The sequence below is a fragment of the Poromitra crassiceps genome (assembly GCF_964638095.1).
Source record: "Poromitra crassiceps genome assembly, chromosome: 6".
In the NCBI taxonomy this organism is placed as follows: Eukaryota; Metazoa; Chordata; class Actinopteri; order Beryciformes; family Melamphaidae; genus Poromitra; species Poromitra crassiceps.
In genome coordinates, this window is record NC_139627.1 from 51,740,810 (window position 1) to 51,758,961 (window position 18,152).

At 43.2% G+C, this 18,152-nt stretch overlaps 1 protein-coding gene across 1 annotated transcript in view; it reads left to right on the forward strand.

Moving 5' to 3' along the window:
- Positions 1–18,152, forward strand: part of LOC310777968 (ATP-binding cassette sub-family C member 12-like) — a gene marked incomplete at both ends in the record, with an annotated part of 65,075 nt that overhangs the window by 25,280 nt on the left and 21,643 nt on the right. The window contains 10 exons of the mRNA XM_083638299.1: positions 4,543–4,615; positions 5,871–6,074; positions 6,501–6,635; positions 6,900–6,993; positions 7,230–7,283; positions 8,087–8,185; positions 9,660–9,763; positions 10,197–10,394; positions 11,787–12,013; positions 17,638–17,775. Coding sequence (XP_083494425.1) covers positions 4,543–4,615; positions 5,871–6,074; positions 6,501–6,635; positions 6,900–6,993; positions 7,230–7,283; positions 8,087–8,185; positions 9,660–9,763; positions 10,197–10,394; positions 11,787–12,013; positions 17,638–17,775 — 1,326 coding nt within the window. The remainder of the gene's footprint in view (positions 1–4,542; positions 4,616–5,870; positions 6,075–6,500; positions 6,636–6,899; positions 6,994–7,229; positions 7,284–8,086; positions 8,186–9,659; positions 9,764–10,196; positions 10,395–11,786; positions 12,014–17,637; positions 17,776–18,152) is intronic.

An 18,152-nucleotide genomic window follows, 5' to 3' on the forward strand; every position in this document is an offset into this window, starting at 1 on the left:
TCTCGAGATCTGTTTGTCCGATCAACTTCACATTTGGCGAGTTGTTGCTAACGAAGTTAGGGTGGGGGGGACGGGGAATCGTCCCCCCATATCCTGTATGGACCAGCATCCACTGCTACTGATAAACTGCTGGGGACATTAATCCTTAGAATGTCTGGCAGACCATAGTTACTGTTCTGTGAGGTGATAATAAAAACGGTGGCTGTGGTGGGTCCGCAAACATACAGTAAATCCATACATAATATATTTGTCACTGAACTGCTGGTGTTTTGGATCGGCCTCTTTGTCGTTTTGTCACTTTTTTGCTCCCCTAAAATCAGCAATCAGAGTGACAGCAACTGGACATTTGAGCCATCCATGTTTGCTAGCTAGTTAGTTGTCACGCAGTTTTGACATGCGTGACTGTGACCTCTTCACAGAGTGATGTAAAGTAGTTTGGACGTGACTGTGACCTCTTCACAGAGTGATGTAAAGTAGTTTTGACATGCATGACTGTGACCTCTTCACAGAGTGGTGTAAAGTAGTTTGGACATGCGTGACTGTGACCTCTTCACAGAGTGATGTAAAGTAGTTTGGACATACATGACTGTGACCTCTTCACAGAGTGATGTAAAGCAGTTTGGACATGCGTGACTGTGACCTCTTCACAGAGTGATGTAAAGTAGTTTGGACATGCATGACTGTGACCTCTTCACAGAGTGATGTAAAGCAGTTTGGACATGCATGACTGTGACCTCTTCACAGAGTGATGTAAAGCAGTTTTGACATGCGTGACTGTGACCTCTTCACAGAGTGATGTAAAGTAGTTTGGACATGTGTGACTGTGACCTCTTCACAGAGTGATGTAAAGTAGTTTGGACATGTGTGACTGTGACCTCTTCACAGAGTGATGTAAAGTAGTTTGGACATGCGTGACTGTGACCTCTTCACAGAGTGATGTAAAGTAGTTTGGACATGCGTGACTGTGACCTCTTCACAGAGTGATGTAAAGCAGTTTGGACATGTGTGACCGTGACCTCTTCACAGAGTGATGTAAAGTAGTTTGGACATGCGTGACTGTGACCTCTTCACAGAGTGATGTAAAGTAGTTTGGACATGCGTGACCGTGACCTCTTCACAGAGTGATGTAAAGTAGTTTGGACATGCGTGACCGTGACCTCTTCACAGAGTGATGTAAAGCAGTTTGGACATGTGTGACGGTGACCGTGACCTCTTCACAGAGTGATGTAAAGTAGTTTGGACATGCGTGACCGTGACCTCTTCACAGAGTGATGTAAAGCAGTTTGGACATGTGTGACGGTGACCGTGACCTCTTCACAGAGTGATGTAAAGTAGTTTGGACATGCATGACTGTGACCTCTTCACAGAGTGATGTAAAGCAGTTTGGACATGCGTGACTGTGACCTCTTCACAGAGTGATGTAAAGTAGTTTGGACATGCGTGACTGTGACCTCTTCACAGAGTGATGTAAAGTAGTTTGGACATGCGTGACTGTGACCTCTTCACAGAGTGATGTAAAGTAGTTTGGACATGCGTGACTGTGACCTCTTCACAGAGTGATGTAAAGTAGTTTGGACATGCGTGACTGTGACCTCTTCACAGAGTGATGTAAAGTAGTTTGGACATGCATGACTGTGACCTCTTCACAGAGTGATGTAAAGTAGTTTGGACATGCGTGACTGTGACCTCTTCACAGAGTGATGTAAAGTAGTTTGGACATGCGTGACTGTGACCTCTTCACAGAGTGATGTAAAGTAGTTTGGACATGCATGACTGTGACCTCTTCACAGAGTGATGTAAAGTAGTTTGGACATGCGTGACCGTGACCTCTTCACAGAGTGATGTAAAGTAGTTTGGACATGTGTGACCGTGACCTCTTCACAGAGTGATGTAAAGTAGTTTGGACATGCGTGACTGTGACCTCTTCACAGAGTGATGTAAAGCATTTTGGACATGCGTGACTGTGACCTCTTCACAGAGTGATGTAAAGCAGTTTGGACATGCATGACTGTGACCTCTTCACAGAGTGATGTAAAGCAGTTTGGACATGTGTGACTGTGACCTCTTCACAGAGTGATGTAAAGCAGTTTGGACATGCGTGACTGTGACCTCTTCACAGAGTGATGTAAAGCAGTTTGGACATGCGTGACCGTGACCTCTTCACAGAGTGATGTAAAGTAGTTTGGACATGTGTGACCGTGACCTCTTCACAGAGTGATGTAAAGTAGTTTGGACATGCGTGACCGTGACCTCTTCACAGAGTGACGTAAAGTAGTTTTGACATGTGTGACCGTGACTTCTTCGCAGAGTGATGTAAAGCAGTTTGGACATGCGTGACGGTGACCTCTTCACAGAGTGATGTAAAGTAGTTTGGACGTGACTGTGACCTCTTCACAGAGTGATGTAAAGTAGTTTGGACATGCGTGACTGTGACCTCTTCACAGAGTGATGTAAAGCAGTTTGGACATGTGTGACCGTGACCTCTTCACAGAGTGATGTAAAGTAGTTTGGACATGTGTGACTGTGACCTCTTCACAGAGTGATGTAAAGCAGTTTGGACATGCGTGACTGTGACCTCTTCACAGAGTGATGTAAAGCAGTTTGGACATGTGTGACCGTGACCTCTTCACAGAGTGATGTAAAGTAGTTTGGACATGTGTGACCGTGAGCTCTTCACAGAGTGATGTAAAGCAGTTTGGACGTGACTGTGACCTCTTCACAGAGTGATGTAAAGCAGTTTGGACGTGACTGTGACCTCTTCACAGAGTGATGTAAAGCAGTTTGGACATGCGTGACTGTGACCTCTTCACAGAGTGATGTAAAGCAGTTTGGACATGCGTGACTGTGACCTCTTCACAGAGTGATGTAAAGTAGTTTGGACATGTGTGACCGTGACCTCTTCACAGAGTGATGTAAAGTAGTTTGGACATGCGTGACTGTGACCTCTTCACAGAGTGATGTAAAGTAGTTTGGACATGCGTGACTGTGACCTCTTCACAGAGTGATGTAAAGCAGTTTGGACATGCGTGACCGTGACCTCTTCACAGAGTGATGTAAAGTAGTTTGGACATGCGTGACTGTGACCTCTTCACAGAGTGATGTAAAGTAGTTTGGACATGCGTGACCGTGACCTCTTCACAGAGTGATGTAAAGTTGTTTGGACGTGCGTGACCGTGACCTCTTCACAGAGTGATGTAAAGTAGTTTGGACATGCATGACTGTGACCTCTTCACAGAGTGACGTAAAGTAGTTTTGACATGCGTGACAGTGACCTCTTCACAGAGTGATGTAAAGCAGTTTGGACATGCATGACTGTGACCTCTTCACAGAGTGACGTAAAGTAGTTTTGACATGCGTGACAGTGACCTCTTCACAGAGTGATGTAAAGCAGTTTGGACATGCGTGACCGTGACCTCTTCACAGAGTGATGTAAAGTAGTTTGGACATGCATGACTGTGACCTCTTCACAGAGTGATGTAAAGCAGTTTGGACATGCGTGACTGTGACCTCTTCACAGAGTGATGTAAAGTAGTTTGGACATGTGTGACCGTGACCTCTTCACAGAGTGATGTAAAGTAGTTTGGACATGCATGACTGTGACCTCTTCACAGAGTGATGTAAAGCAGTTTGGACATGCGTGACTGTGACCTCTTCACAGAGTGATGTAAAGTAGTTTGGACATGTGTGACCGTGACCTCTTCACAGAGTGATGTAAAGTAGTTTGGACATGCATGACTGTGACCTCTTCACAGAGTGATGTAAAGCAGTTTGGACATGCGTGACTGTGACCTCTTCACAGAGTGATGTAAAGTAGTTTGGACATGCGTGACCGTGACCTCTTCACAGAGTGATGTAAAGTAGTTTGGACATGCATGACCGTGACCTCTTCACAGAGTGATGTAAAGCAGTTTGGACATGCGTGACTGTGACCTCTTCACAGAGTGATGTAAAGTAGTTTGGACATGTGTGACCGTGACCTCTTCACAGAGTGATGTAAAGTAGTTTGGACATGCGTGACCGTGACCTCTTCACAGAGTGATGTAAAGTAGTTTGGACATGTGTGACCGTGACCTCTTCACAGAGTGATGTAAAGCAGTTTGGACATGCGTGACTGTGACCTCTTCACAGAGTGATGTAAAGTAGTTTGGACATGCGTGACCGTGACCTCTTCACAGAGTGATGTAAAGCAGTTTGGACATGTGTGACTGTGACCTCTTCACAGAGTGATGTAAAGCAGTTTGGACATGCGTGACCGTGACCTCTTCACAGAGTGATGTAAAGCAGTTGACAGTGGGAACTGATTGGTGGGAACTAATCATGGCGCGTACGTTTTAGCAATGGGCTTATGAAATTACTTGGAATATATACTGTATATATATTTGATCATTTTTGAAATAAATTGTAATTCCCCATCTGTCCATGTACCCCCAAGCTGCTCAATTATCGCTAGTGGTACACGTACCCCTGTTTGGGAATCACTGTGGTACAGTATGCTTGGCAGTCCCTTATGCTCAGGCTGCTAACTGCCTTGTTCCTCCTCAGGTATGACAGGGTTTTAGATGCTTGTTGCCTCAGAGCCGACCTGGACATCTTCCCCTATGGTGATCAAACCGAGGTAAGAATTCTCTACTCAGTCGTACTCAATTGTCCAAACATGTCTTTCCTATAGACCCATTTCACAGCCAACATGTTGAGGTGGTAAAGCAGGAAGTAAAGCAGGTGTAAACAATACCATTAATGATGGTTCCATTACCACCTCTTGCTGGGAAAAGGGCCATCCAATAAAAATGAGAAGATTCTCTTTTGTGGCATCACACATCTTTTTGAAAATGAAAGACATCCTTGGTCATTTAGAAACCATTACTATCCTTCTCTGGGAAATGGCCATCAGCCACCAGCCAAATGCTAATACATGTTTGTCTGTGGCTGCTAAGTTGGTGTTCTTGCTAATACATGTTTGTCTGTGGCTGCTAAGTTGGTGTTCTTGCTAATACATGTTTGTCTGTGGCTGCTAAGTTGGTGTTCTTGCACTTTGGCAGGTGACCAAAAAAAGAGGCCCTATTCAGAATCAGAATCAGCTTTATTGGCCAAGTACAGTATGTACTTGTAGTATGTACTTGTAGTATGTAGCCTACTTGTAGTATGTAGCCTACTTGTAGTATGTAGCCTACTTGTAGTATGTACTTGTAGTATGTACTTGTAGTATGTAGCCTACTTGTAGTATGTACTTGTAGTATGTACTTGCTTGACTCTCAATGTACTCACACACAGAAAAACAAAGAAGGTATGGCTAAGCTAAAACAATCAAGGGACAGGGGTGCGTTAAACATTTACATCAACTACTATACAATCATATTTTGAATATGTGTATGAAAGTAATGTATGTACAGTACATTCTATATTCTATTGTAAACATTTAGCAGCTGGCAAAATGGTGAAAGTAGAAAGTGGATTGTGGGAAGTAACTGTACAGACTCTGTGGTGGTGGGCATAACAGTAAAGTGGATTGTGGGAAGTAACTGTACAGACTCTGTGGTGGTGGGCATAACAGTAAAGTGGATTGTGGGAAGTAACTGTACAGACTCTGTGGTGGTGGGCATAACAGTAAAGTGGATTGTGGGAAGTAACTGTACAGACTCTGTGGTGGTGGGCATAACAGTAAAGTGGATTGTGGGAAGTAACTGTACAGACTCTGTGGTGGTGGGCATAACAGTAAAGTGGATTGTGGGAAGTAACTGTACAGACTCTGTGGTGGTGGGCATAACAGGAAGTAACTGTACAGACTCTGTGGTGGTGGGCATAACAGGAAGTAACTGTACAGACTCTGTGGTGGTGGGCATAACAGTCACTTCTTGCTGTGTTGTGGGCAGATAGGAGAGCGGGGCCTGAATCTGTCGGGGGGGCAGAAGCAGAGGATCAGCTTGGCGAGAGCAGTCTACTCCGACAAGGACATCTTCCTGCTCGACGACCCCTTGTCTGCTGTTGACGCCCACGTGGGGAAACACATGTTTGAGGAATGCATCAAGAAGATCCTCCAGGGGAAGTCCATCATACTGGTTACTCACCAGCTCCAGGTAGGAGAGCAGAGCACGCAACTCTGCTGGCATTTAGGGCCAAGTCTCATTTTGGTGAGAGCAGTTTCTGTGCTGTGGTTGACTCTGACACCTGACTGAAACTTCTCCAGAATGTTGTTTGTTGTTGTCATTTAAAAAGTTCTTAATATGGTTAGAAACACTACTTGTTCAAGGCTATTTATTACTGAAACAAGATATATATATATATATATATATATATATATATATATAATATATCAGTGGCGGCTGGTGAGCTTGAAAGCGAGGGAGGTTACGTCTACTACATATATTTGTTTTTCTTATAAATTTATAATACTAATTTTGAGTACTTTCATGTGATTGAAAATGATCCAAATATTGTAACCCTCATCCATCTGGTAGTGGGACGGTTCTGTTGAGTTGACTGGCCCTGCTTGTGTGTGTCAGTACCTGGAGTTCTGTGATGATGTTCTGCTTCTGGAGGATGGTGAGGTCCAGGAAGCGGGAAGCCACCGTGTGCTGATGGAGGCCAACAGACGCTACGCCCAGCTCATCACCAGCTACCTGATGGAACAGTTTAAAGTAAGATAACAGGCCCTATCTCAAAGCGGAAAGCGGCACAAAGTGCAGCACAAGTGTCAATTGCTAGTTTGGTCCCAACCTTTTCCAACTCAGGGCCCACTTGAAGATCTCAAAACTTTCCGCGGCCCACCTCCGACCCCATAAAAAATACAGAGGCATATTAATGTGTTCTCAGAGCACTTTTTATTTTCCACAGTCTCTAACACAGCTTCAAACATGTTGCATTCAGTGCAGTCATGCTGCTCTTCTCTTTCCTTTTGACAGACTCAGAATGAGGAAGAGATGTCTCCACGAGAGACTGCCCAGCTGAAGGAGGTAGACCTAAGAGACCACACAGACAAAGGGGTAGTGAACCCAGGTAAAACATCATCTTTATCAGATTATTCATATACGTATATATATATATATATATATATATATTTATGCCTGGCAAACAGGACTCTGTGCAGCCGCGGGCCCAACAGGCTCTGCACTAGTCATTCTAAATGCAGGGAAATACTGATCTTAACGTCTATATATATATTGTAATCAGACCAGTTCTCTATGCTGTATTGTATGCAATGCATTCCCAGCCATATCTGTGCTTGCTCCCAGGTTTTGACATGTCAGATGAAAAGGACAATGGAACGTCGTCGTCTGATAACAAATGTAAGTTGAAAAATCTCAATAAGCTACTACACATCTAAAATGGATGCTGATGATGATGATAATTATTATTGTGATTATTATTATTATTTGATGTTGGGTGCAAGGTCAACCAGCAGTCCAAATAGAAGAATTCAGTCTCAGTCTGGAAGCCAGGCTCATTAACTATTTGTACCATTTTAGTATGGGCACCCAAAAGAGCCATATGTGACCCATTTTAGTTTCCAAACCGTAGTTTGACAAATGTTGCTGCAATGTTCTTCTCTTCATTCATACAAAAACTGTGTCAACAGTTTTGCAGGCATTCCTTTAGTTTGACAGTTATTGAGAGTTGATTTGAGAAGAAACTTTTAATCACATTAGCCTCTTCTTTATTCAGACAATTATGCCATATGGACTTATATATAATATGCTTCTGATTTTCAGTTCATTGTTGTGTAAGCGTGTAAGTGCATTTGTGGATGTACACGTTTGCTCCTCTTTGCAAAGATATATAATATACATATATAAATATATACAATATATAAATGTACAGATTACTTCCAGGCTCCTGTTTTAACTCAGTGGCTCTTTCTTCACCATTTGGTTCTTAATTTCCATTCTGCATCAACGTACTGTAACTCGAATCAACGCTCAATAACTGTCAAACTAAATGAATGCCTGCAAAACTGTTGACAGTTTTTCGATGTGTGAGATCAGGTGCAAAATAAATCAGAATGGTTTTTGGGTGGAGTCAAGTGTCCCTTTAAGCTGGTGGAAGACATTGTGATGTTGGATCAGTCAAATGATCTTCTCTTCCTCTGAAGCTGATGTGGAGGCTGAGGAGCAGCTGGTCCATCTGGAGAGCGCCAGAGGAGGTGCAGTCACCTGGAGGACCTACAACGACTACTGCCAGGCAGCTGGAGGTCTGACACAATACACACGCAAACACACGTGCACACACACGCGCACACACACGCGCACGCACCCAGTCTCTCTCTCTCTCTCTCTCACACACACACACACACACACACACACACACACACACACACACACACACACACACACACAGACACACACACACACACACACACACACACACACACACACAGTGTTTCTGCAAACCATAGATATTTTAATGATCTGGTATTTGGGGTAATGATGGGATTATGTTGTTTTTAAGGGATTGTTTACGCTGTGTTATAAATTAGTTCAATGATGTTCATCATGTCTTCATTTATACATAGACGTTTTTTGTTTTCTTGTGTTCAGACATAGGTTTATAGATGTTATTTATTTACCTTGACAGTTTCGACGAGTCAACTCTCGTCTTCTTCAGAAGCAGTCGCACTGACAGCTGGGTATGACGTGTCAACCAGTTGCTTTTCAGCAACTGGCGGTGTGCCCAGCTGAGCTGCCAGGTCTGCCAGGCCGGCCACGCCCACTATGACGTGTCGTGGCCGGACCGACAGACCCAACAGCCCCGCCGGGCACATCGCGCAGCCCGCCGCCCGTTGTTCTCTGGAGTAGAGTATCCCAGGTGCGGGAGAGCATGTAGGCCCCCTCGTCCCTCGTCATTGGAACAGAGGACAACAAATACAAGCGTTGGATCAAGGAGGCTATGGAAATCAGGAGACGTGCCGAGGGCACCATCAACAGGGACGAGGGGGCCTACAGTACATGCTCTCCCGCTCTCTGCTGAAAAGCAACTGGTTGACACGTCATACCCAGCTGTCAGTGCGACTGCTTCTGAAGAAGACGAGAGTTGACTCGTCGAAACTGTCAAGGTAAATAAATAACATCTATAAACCTATGTCTGAACACAAGAAAACAAAAAACGTCTGTGTTATAAATTGCTAGTTTCCTACGGCACATGAACGCAACAGAGAGAGTTTCCGAGCAACCCTAGAAGGGGGCTCTTGAGACACGTGGGGTTATATCTCTCCGGGGATTGGCTAAGAGGGGGGACGCCAAGAGAGCGTGTGTGTGAGAACGTTGCTGTAACGTGGGTCTGGCTGGTGGATGGATGCAGAGACAGCGTCTCCTGTAACTAGTATAGCATGGCCATAGCCAATAGTGGGCTGTTGTAAATTAAATAAACACACAGAATTGCAAGTCAAGTATCGCCCCCTTCCTCCTTCATCAACGGTCCCCGGAGCGGATCGTTACAATATGTTGAATCTAACATCATGTTGCATATCAACATTTCAACAGGTCAAATTCAAAATGTCGGTTAATTGGAAAATGTAGCTGTGTATCCAACGTTAATTTGAAAATGTTATGCAAATAACACAACTTGCTGAACTAACTTCATTAAGGTTATGGTTAGGCTTAGGGTTAAATAACAAAAACCTTACATGTGACATACGTTTGAAATGTGGAATGACTTGGTTCCTGCAGGCTATCTGCTCACCTTCCTCACCATCATGGTTATCATCGTGCTGGTTGGAACCACGGCCTTCAGCAACTGGTGGCTCAGCTACTGGCTGGAGCAGGGCAACGGGGTGAGGAGCACAACACACACACACACACACACACACACACACACACACACACACACACACGATAGCACAGGACGTCCCACAGTTGGAGCTACTTAGATCATAAACAAACTCACTCTAGCTCTGTCTCTCTCAGACAGTTCCCCTTGAAGCCTAACTGCCAACAAATAGGAAGATACTGTGTATGGAGTGCTAACGCAAATGCGTTGGAAGTTGTCTGAGCAAGATGCATGGATTTTAGTAACACTGCATTTTCTTTTCTTGGGGGTAGCTGCTGTGACCATGAGATATGAACGTTTTTGCTATGCCTACAGCAAAGATTTTAATTTTGTACACAGTCTAACCACAGCCATCTTTACCTTCTATTATCTCAAACATCAATACACTTAGCCTTAGGTCTCCACTGAGATCCTCTGATTATTCTCTTGTGCCCCAGACATCTAGTGTGGGCCAGGGGAACATCTCCAGTGTGGACCAGGGGAACATCTCAGAGAACCCACACCTGCACTTCTACCAAATGATTTATGGCCTGACGGTGGTTGCCATGGTGGCACTTGGCATCATCAAAGGCTTCTCCTTCACTAAAGTCACTCTGCATGCCTCCTCCAAGCTCCACAACACCATGTTCAAGAAGGTACTGTAGGATGGCTGAACTCCAGCCATTAGATTGTTCAAATATGCTCATTAAGAGTTTGACTTAAAGCTGAAAGGCAGCCTTGTTAACCCATCATAACTAGATTACAGATGTTACCTGTTTCCAAGGGCACAGAAATACTGCTACAGTGGTCACGCTAGTGGTTGGATTCTTTTCTGTTTGTTTGCACCAGTAAGAGTCCAACAAGATCTCAAATGAAAGCAGATAATCCACTGACTCCAGTGGTATTAGTCTTATCACTCTACTGACTCCAGTGGTATTAGTCTTATGAATCCACTGACTCCAGTGGTATTAGTCTTATGAATCCACTGACTCCAGTGGTATTAGTCTTATGAATCCACTGACTCCAGTGGTATTAGTCTTATGAATCCACTGACTCCAGTGGTATTAGGCTTATCACTCTACTGACTCCAGTGGTATTAGTCTTATCACTCTACTGACTCCAGTGGTATTAGTCTTATCACTCTACTGACTCCAGTGGTATTAGTCTTATCACTCTACTGACTCCAGTGGTATTAGTCTTATCACTCTACTGACTCCAGTGGTATTAGTCTTATCACTCTACTGACTCCAGTGGTATTAGTCTTATCACTCTACTGACTCCAGTGGTATTAGTCTTATCACTCTACTGACTCCAGTGGTATTAGTCTTATCACTCTACTGACTCCAGTGATATTAGTCTTATCACTCTACTGACTCCAGTGATATTAGTCTTATCACTCTACTGACTCCAGTGGTATTAGTCTTATCACTCTACTGACTCCAGTGGTATTAGTCTTATCACTCTACTGACTCCAGTGGTATTAGTCTTATCACTCTACTGACTCCAGTGGTATTAGGCTTATCACTCTACTGACTCCAGTGGTATTAGGCTTATCACTCTACTGACTCCAGTGGTATTAGTCTTATCACTCTACTGACTCCAGTGGTATTAGTCTTATCACTCTACTGACTCCAGTGGTATTAGTCTTATCACTCTACGACCAAAACTCACTGAACTAGCAGCCAAATAATACACTAACACTTACTGCTGCGACTGCAATAGTGCCCCTGGAAACAGACGACATCTGAAAATCCATGCCTGTTTTCCAGCCTTAGTGCTGGGCCTCCATGTTTCATCCATCAAAATCAAAACAGTCACTTGAACAAACCTTTAAGCCCATGGCACCACCCTTTCCCACCACCCGTATCCTCCTAGCCACTCCACCTAACCACCCCTCGAATCCCGACTACCATCTTCCTATCCCTACTAGCTACATCCCCTTTTCCTGCGCTGGCCCAGCGCAGGAAAAGGGGATGTAGCTACAGCCACAGTTACATAGCTGCCAATGACCGCCTGACAGAGCAGATGACTTTATGTCCCTTTCACAGATCATGGCAAGTCCCATGAGTTTCTTTGACACCACACCGACAGGCCGCATCGTCAACCGCTTCTCCAAAGATCAGGATGAGGTGGACTCCGTGCTTCCCCACTACATGGACTCTTTCTGCCAGTTCTGTCTGATCGCCACCTACAACATCATCATCGTCTCAGCCATCTTCCCCCCCCTGCTGGTAGCTGTGGCTGTTATGGGAATATTGTTCACTCTCATTCTCTTGTAAGTTCACACCAGCAAACTAAAACTAAGGGACCATCAAAAGGAATTAATTCTGCGGTGAAGCTGTAGATAATGACTTGACCTGACTTATGATCAGCCAATGGTGGTAAATTATGATTGGTTGGTAAGTTATGCCTGTGATACACTACAAGACTTTGAAAATCTTAACAGATTATGAAAAGACTGGGGAGTTTAGACGACAAGACTGGATCATTAAAGGAACACTCCGCCCATTTTCAACCAGCTTTGTATCATTAGAACATCAGTAGTATATCAGAAAACTGTAAACGGTTTTGAAGTCTGTCATTTAATTTGACAGTTATTGAGTGTTAAAGTGTGGACCAGTGACATCACTGGTCCACACTAACTCAAATGAATAACTCATTAACTCAAATCAACTCTCAAACTGTAAACGGTTTTGAAGTCATTCATCTAGTTTGACAGTTATTGAGAGTTGATTTGAGTTAATGAGTTATTTATTTGAGTTAGTGTGGACCAGTGATGTCACTGACTCAGACGAGGAGTCAGTGACTCAGTGTCAGTCTCTGACTCAGACGAGGCAGTACACACTACAAGACTTTTCACTTTGAAATTCAAATATGTTTGATATAATCTTTGTGGCTCCGACTGGCGTCAGGAGCCAGTTTACACTTGAAGACTAGGGGCCCTATTCTCCCACAGGCCTTCGGCACTAAAACGGGCCTTAACCGCAAAAAAACGTGCCTTGCGCCTGTTTTGGGACGATATCAATATGGCTTTACGCTGCCAAATGCGCTTTAGGCCGAATGGGCGTGGCGCAGTCCCAGAATGGGCCAAAGTGGGCGTGTCGGCCTTAAATCTCGGCGTACTGATATCTTGGCACCTGCCTTAAATTTAGCGCTTTGCGCCTTTGAAAACCAGGCCTATTCACTGCGCCAGTGCACTTGTGCCTCTCCCCTGTCACCCTTCTCTGTCTCTCTCTGAAACCAGGCCTATTCAGTGCACCAGTGCTCTTCTGCCTCTGAGTCACCCTTCTCTCTCTCTCTCTGACTCCCTCGCTCAAACAGACACAACACATAGCAGCACCCAGCTTCCCATAGGAAATAGCAGTTGTAAGTTTACTGCCTGTGAATGTCCACTCCCAGCATGCAATTGGGTCCTCCATTTCGCTACTAAATAGAGCCGAAATAGATATAAAAGGTAGATCTAAAATAATGTGTAATGGTAAGACAACCTGCAATTGTCGAACATTTCAATATTGGACCAAATAAAACATGAAATGAAACACCACCCTATGTGAAACATATATGTCCTCTTGAGCCTATATATACCCTGTGTGGATTTAACGTGATTTAGGTAAGTGACAGCGCAACGCGCTTCGGAAGCTTCTACTGTCATCTGCTATACTGTGATGTGCCTCCAATAACTTCGCCCTACTCCACATTTAGTTTTACAATAAAAACACATTTATGCAATGACTTTACATAATGTAGGGTATATTTATGTGCATCATTCTACCTGCAGCAGGGGAGAGAAAACGATATCTTTCTGGACAAACTTTCACCAATCTAATAGGCTATATTTTTCTAGCTGATGCGTTTAGTACATTATTTTCACTTTGATCTTGCTATAGTGTAGCGTATTTACATGCTTGCAGTATTGAAACTGCAGTTAGATTGGTTTGAGAAGCATAATAATATGGAATAATAGCCTATAATGCAGACAGACAGGCTGGATGAAGGGAGGGGGGGGGGGGGGGGGCAGAGCGTTTGGCTTTCGTCTGGTTTTGCGGGATCACTGGAATTGGAGCTAAAAAGGCAAGCGTGCGATTCGTTTATTGCACTTATCCAATGAGCATGACGGTGCATAATTTTACGCCTAAAAGGCGTGGTTGTAATGCTTTGGGCTGCATCTAGCGCCAGCACGACGATATCAAGTGCGCCTTTCCACGCCCACTGCTTTGATCTGCGCCTGCCGCTCGGCCTAGAAACTGCGCCGATGCAACGATAGGGGCCTAGAAATCTGTACCCAGTATACACTAACAGATTTTGCTGCTGACTGGCACAACAACTGCAGACAACAACTGCAGACTAGAGTCAACAAAGACAGACTGAGCCCAACTGGAAATCCTGTGTAAAGTCGGGGGAAAGTCTTGTAGTGTAAACTAGGCATTAGTCAACAACAGGAGTCACTTTGGCAGACAACCAACCATAATGTGGAGGTCCTTAACTCATTCATGGCCAGTTTAGGACTGCCAATATTTAGCACAGGCCAAAGATTTTCATAATTGTTGGTCATCTTTCAAGACCCACAGTAAATTATCTATTAGCACCAAAGTGATTTGCAATACCTCAAAATGAAGATGTACGTCTCTGGGTTCACCAGAAAAAAAAAGTGAGCTTTTAGCATGTTCTGTACTCTACTTATAGCCATTTATATACACCCTGTTTTCACCAAAAAGGTCCCTCTGAGAAGAGAAATTGCAGAAAATTGCATTTTTGTAAAGGACACAATCTCAGGCAGAACTCGCTCTCAATTCTTTTATTTTGAACTGTATTGACATCAGACATGTAAATATTTTCGTTATGACACAAATGACAAAAAAATATATATATATATATATATATATATATATATATATATATATATATATATATATATATATATATATATATATATATATATATATATATATATATATATATATATATATATATACATGAAGTGCTTTTTTTACATTCAACAATACAGTTTACTCAGTGTGAGTGAGTGTGAATGTGTGTGTGTGTGCGCGGGGCCCATGTGTGTCTCTTTACATTATGCAGCAAGGGAATAGCTCGCACAGCTCCAGGTCTTAAGCAGCTCAATCGGTGCAGGTTGCAGGGAGATCACAGTAACAGAGGTAGGCAACAGCACTCTAATTCGAGTGCTGTTGCCTACCTCTGTTACTGTCTCTTTACATTACATTACATTTCGTCATTTAGCAGACCTAAATGACCGTCCTGACCTCATTCTGAGATGTGGGCTCACAATCGGCTCCTCATCTGAAATAAAAGCAACATATCCTCAGTAAACTATATAATCACATTTAGTACAGAGACAGTGTAGTGTACTAGTGTCTCAGTAAACTATACGATCATAGAACACACACACACACACTCCTTACCGCGAGATCATCCGGGTCCTGTCGCATTGGAGTCCAGTCTTCCTCGCCCTCGACAGGAAAGTGGCCGTGCTGCTTGGCTCTGTGTGAAAGCAATTTCTGTGGCGAGGCTGCTGTTCTCCTCCTCACAAAGTTGTGACTCCGTCTCGTCTCTTTCGGGCTGGCACACAGGAACGGGGTCCAGGGACCAGGATCGATCATGTTGGTCACGGGTTTGACTACCGCGAACAACTGATCCATGTCCGCTGCCCTGCAGCAAGGCGACCAGCTCGTGCAGCGCGCCGAGGGGCGTTTCAATGGCGTTTCTCCTCTCTGCACAAGGAAGCGCGTTTCACTGTTTTCTGTTTTTCCTCCTGCTCATTTCAAAACAACAGCTGCGGTATGTGTTTGTTCACGTGTTGTCGGCTTGACTTTGAGGGCAGGGACCTGATACCATGTCACAGGCTTGAATGAATGAATGAAAAAATGTATTGGTCACCACCACCACCACCAACCATACACTTAGGTCATAACCAAAGGTTAGGGGCAGAAGCAAACGCTTATGTAAAGCCCCCCCTTTTCTTACAATTAAAATAAGAAAATCATCATGTTCAGACGTTTTGGACATTGTCCTTACTTGCCATCATATAAACAACAAAGGATTTCAAGGAAAAAATATCCTAATACAGGAAACAAAAAAAACAACAAAAAAATCAAAATAAATAAATAAGCAATACAACAGTCAAAAACCAGTAAGTAGCAAATAACAAAACAAACACAATCCATACATGCATATTCATACATTTTATAATCGTTTTGTTATTATTATTATTATTATATATATATACATATACCTATATATATATATATATATACTTATACATACACTATTTTATTTTTTATTATTATTGTTTTTATTATTATTATTTTTTTTCTTTTCTTTCTCTCCTTGTCCCCTACATCATTCAGTTACCTGGGAACTAGACTGTAATTTTCCATCATCATGTCCTTATACCTTTTTTTAAAGATCAACACATTCTTACTTGATTTTAATTCTTCCGGCAAAGCGTTCCACAACTTCACACCACAGACAGATATGCACCTGCTTTTCATGGCAGTGTTACAGAAGGGTTGTTTCCAATTTTGTTCGCCTCTGAGGGCGTAACCCCCCTCTCTTTCTTTGAACATTATTTGTATGTTGGATGGGAGCACTCCCTTTCTGGCTTTGTACACAATCAAAGCTGTTTTTTGATCCACCAAGTCCATGAATTTTAATGTTTTTGACTTTATAAATAATGAATTAGTGTGCTCATAGAATGGGCTGGGGAAGTCTTTGAACTACGCGCTGCACTAATAAAAACAAAAACACGTCAAACACGTCATTGGCGGGGAGGGCTATTCCTGATAACACGTCAAAGACGTCTTTGGCGATGAATGAGTTAATTGGCAGGATGGAAGTGAGAGTAGGTAGTGTTTTGGCCTAAAGTAATCAAAATAAAGGAACTCATTTGGACAGTAGTTAATCTTGACAACGCCCCTGTGGCCTGTTCTTACTAGGGTTATAATTTAAAGTTGAAGAAATGCATTTGTATGCTCTTCTATTGACAGTGTCCTATTAACATGAAATTCCTTCCAAACACGTCTGCATAACATAGCTGCCAGCTGAGCCACCAGCACCCTATATTGATTGATTGATTGATTGATTGATTGATTGATTGATTGATTGATTGATTGATTGATTTATGTGTCATGCACTATAGGTGCCCAACTCCCATGGCAACCCCCAAAGACACAACAATAAAACATAAACCGTAAACAACACAGCAATGGTACATTTAAAATACAATACGCAAGACAGCAATGGGCGGGACAGCAATATAAAAAGGCAATACATCCGTTTCTAAATAGAAGCTTCTGTCTTTGTTCCCATGCTTGACAAATACAATTTGCAATGAGGAAGATTCCCTTCCTGAAACATAGCTCAAGCTTCTCATAGTCGTCCAACTCAAAGAAGTCAACAGATAGAGGACATTGTACTAAAGCAGGGGTGCCCAATACGTCGATCGCGATCGACCGGTCGATCGCGAAGGTAGTGTGGTCGATCGCATGGCATTGAGGAGGGGGGGGGGGGAACATTTTTTTTTTTTTTTTATAATAAAATAAAATATAATGGAAGTACATGCAGTTGTTTATTTTAATTATGGATCATAATACAATGCAATTGTATTGTAAAGTGAGAAAAAATAAATCATGTATTGGGGGAAAAAGTGAGGCATCGATTTAAGATGCATCGATGTGTGTGCGTTTGCGATGTTGAAACTGGACTGGTAGATCTCGGGAGGCTGGCTACTTGAAAAGTAGATCTTGGGTCAAAAAAGTTTGGGCACCCCTGTACTAAAGAGTATCCCTTGCGTTATCGTAAGCAGTGCAGTAAAACAAGAAATGCACCTCATTTTCAATTTCGTGTAGCTCACAAAGTAAACAGAGTCTATCATCTCTGCAGTGTGTTCCAGAGGAGCATCCGTCAGATGAAGAGGATGGAGAACATCAGTCGCTCTCCCTGCATCTCCCTCACCACCTGCACCCTGCAGGGCCTCAGCACCATCCACGCCTACAACAAGAGAGACAGCTACGTACAACTGTGAGATATCAGCATTTTTGTTAAAACTCTAAAAATATTGAGTGTTTATTGTTTGCCTTAGGTCCCACCTGTGCTGCAAAACAAAAAGCCATGGAAAAGGAAATTAACATTATTTGGTTTTGTATTGAGATAAACACAGGAGTGTCCCTTTACAAATCATGGACATGCCATAATGGTATTCCCACTGTGAGAATAACTCCTCTGGAATGCCGTTAGAGATCAGAGAAGGCAACAACAAAAAGGAGAAATGACTTGACAAGAATCACCATGGGAATGTTTGTTGTTCTGCATGTAGAATGTTGCATGCATCCATCGTGTCAACCTGGAAAGCAATACGAGGAATCAGCCGAGCAGCATTTTGGTAAACAAACCGTGTC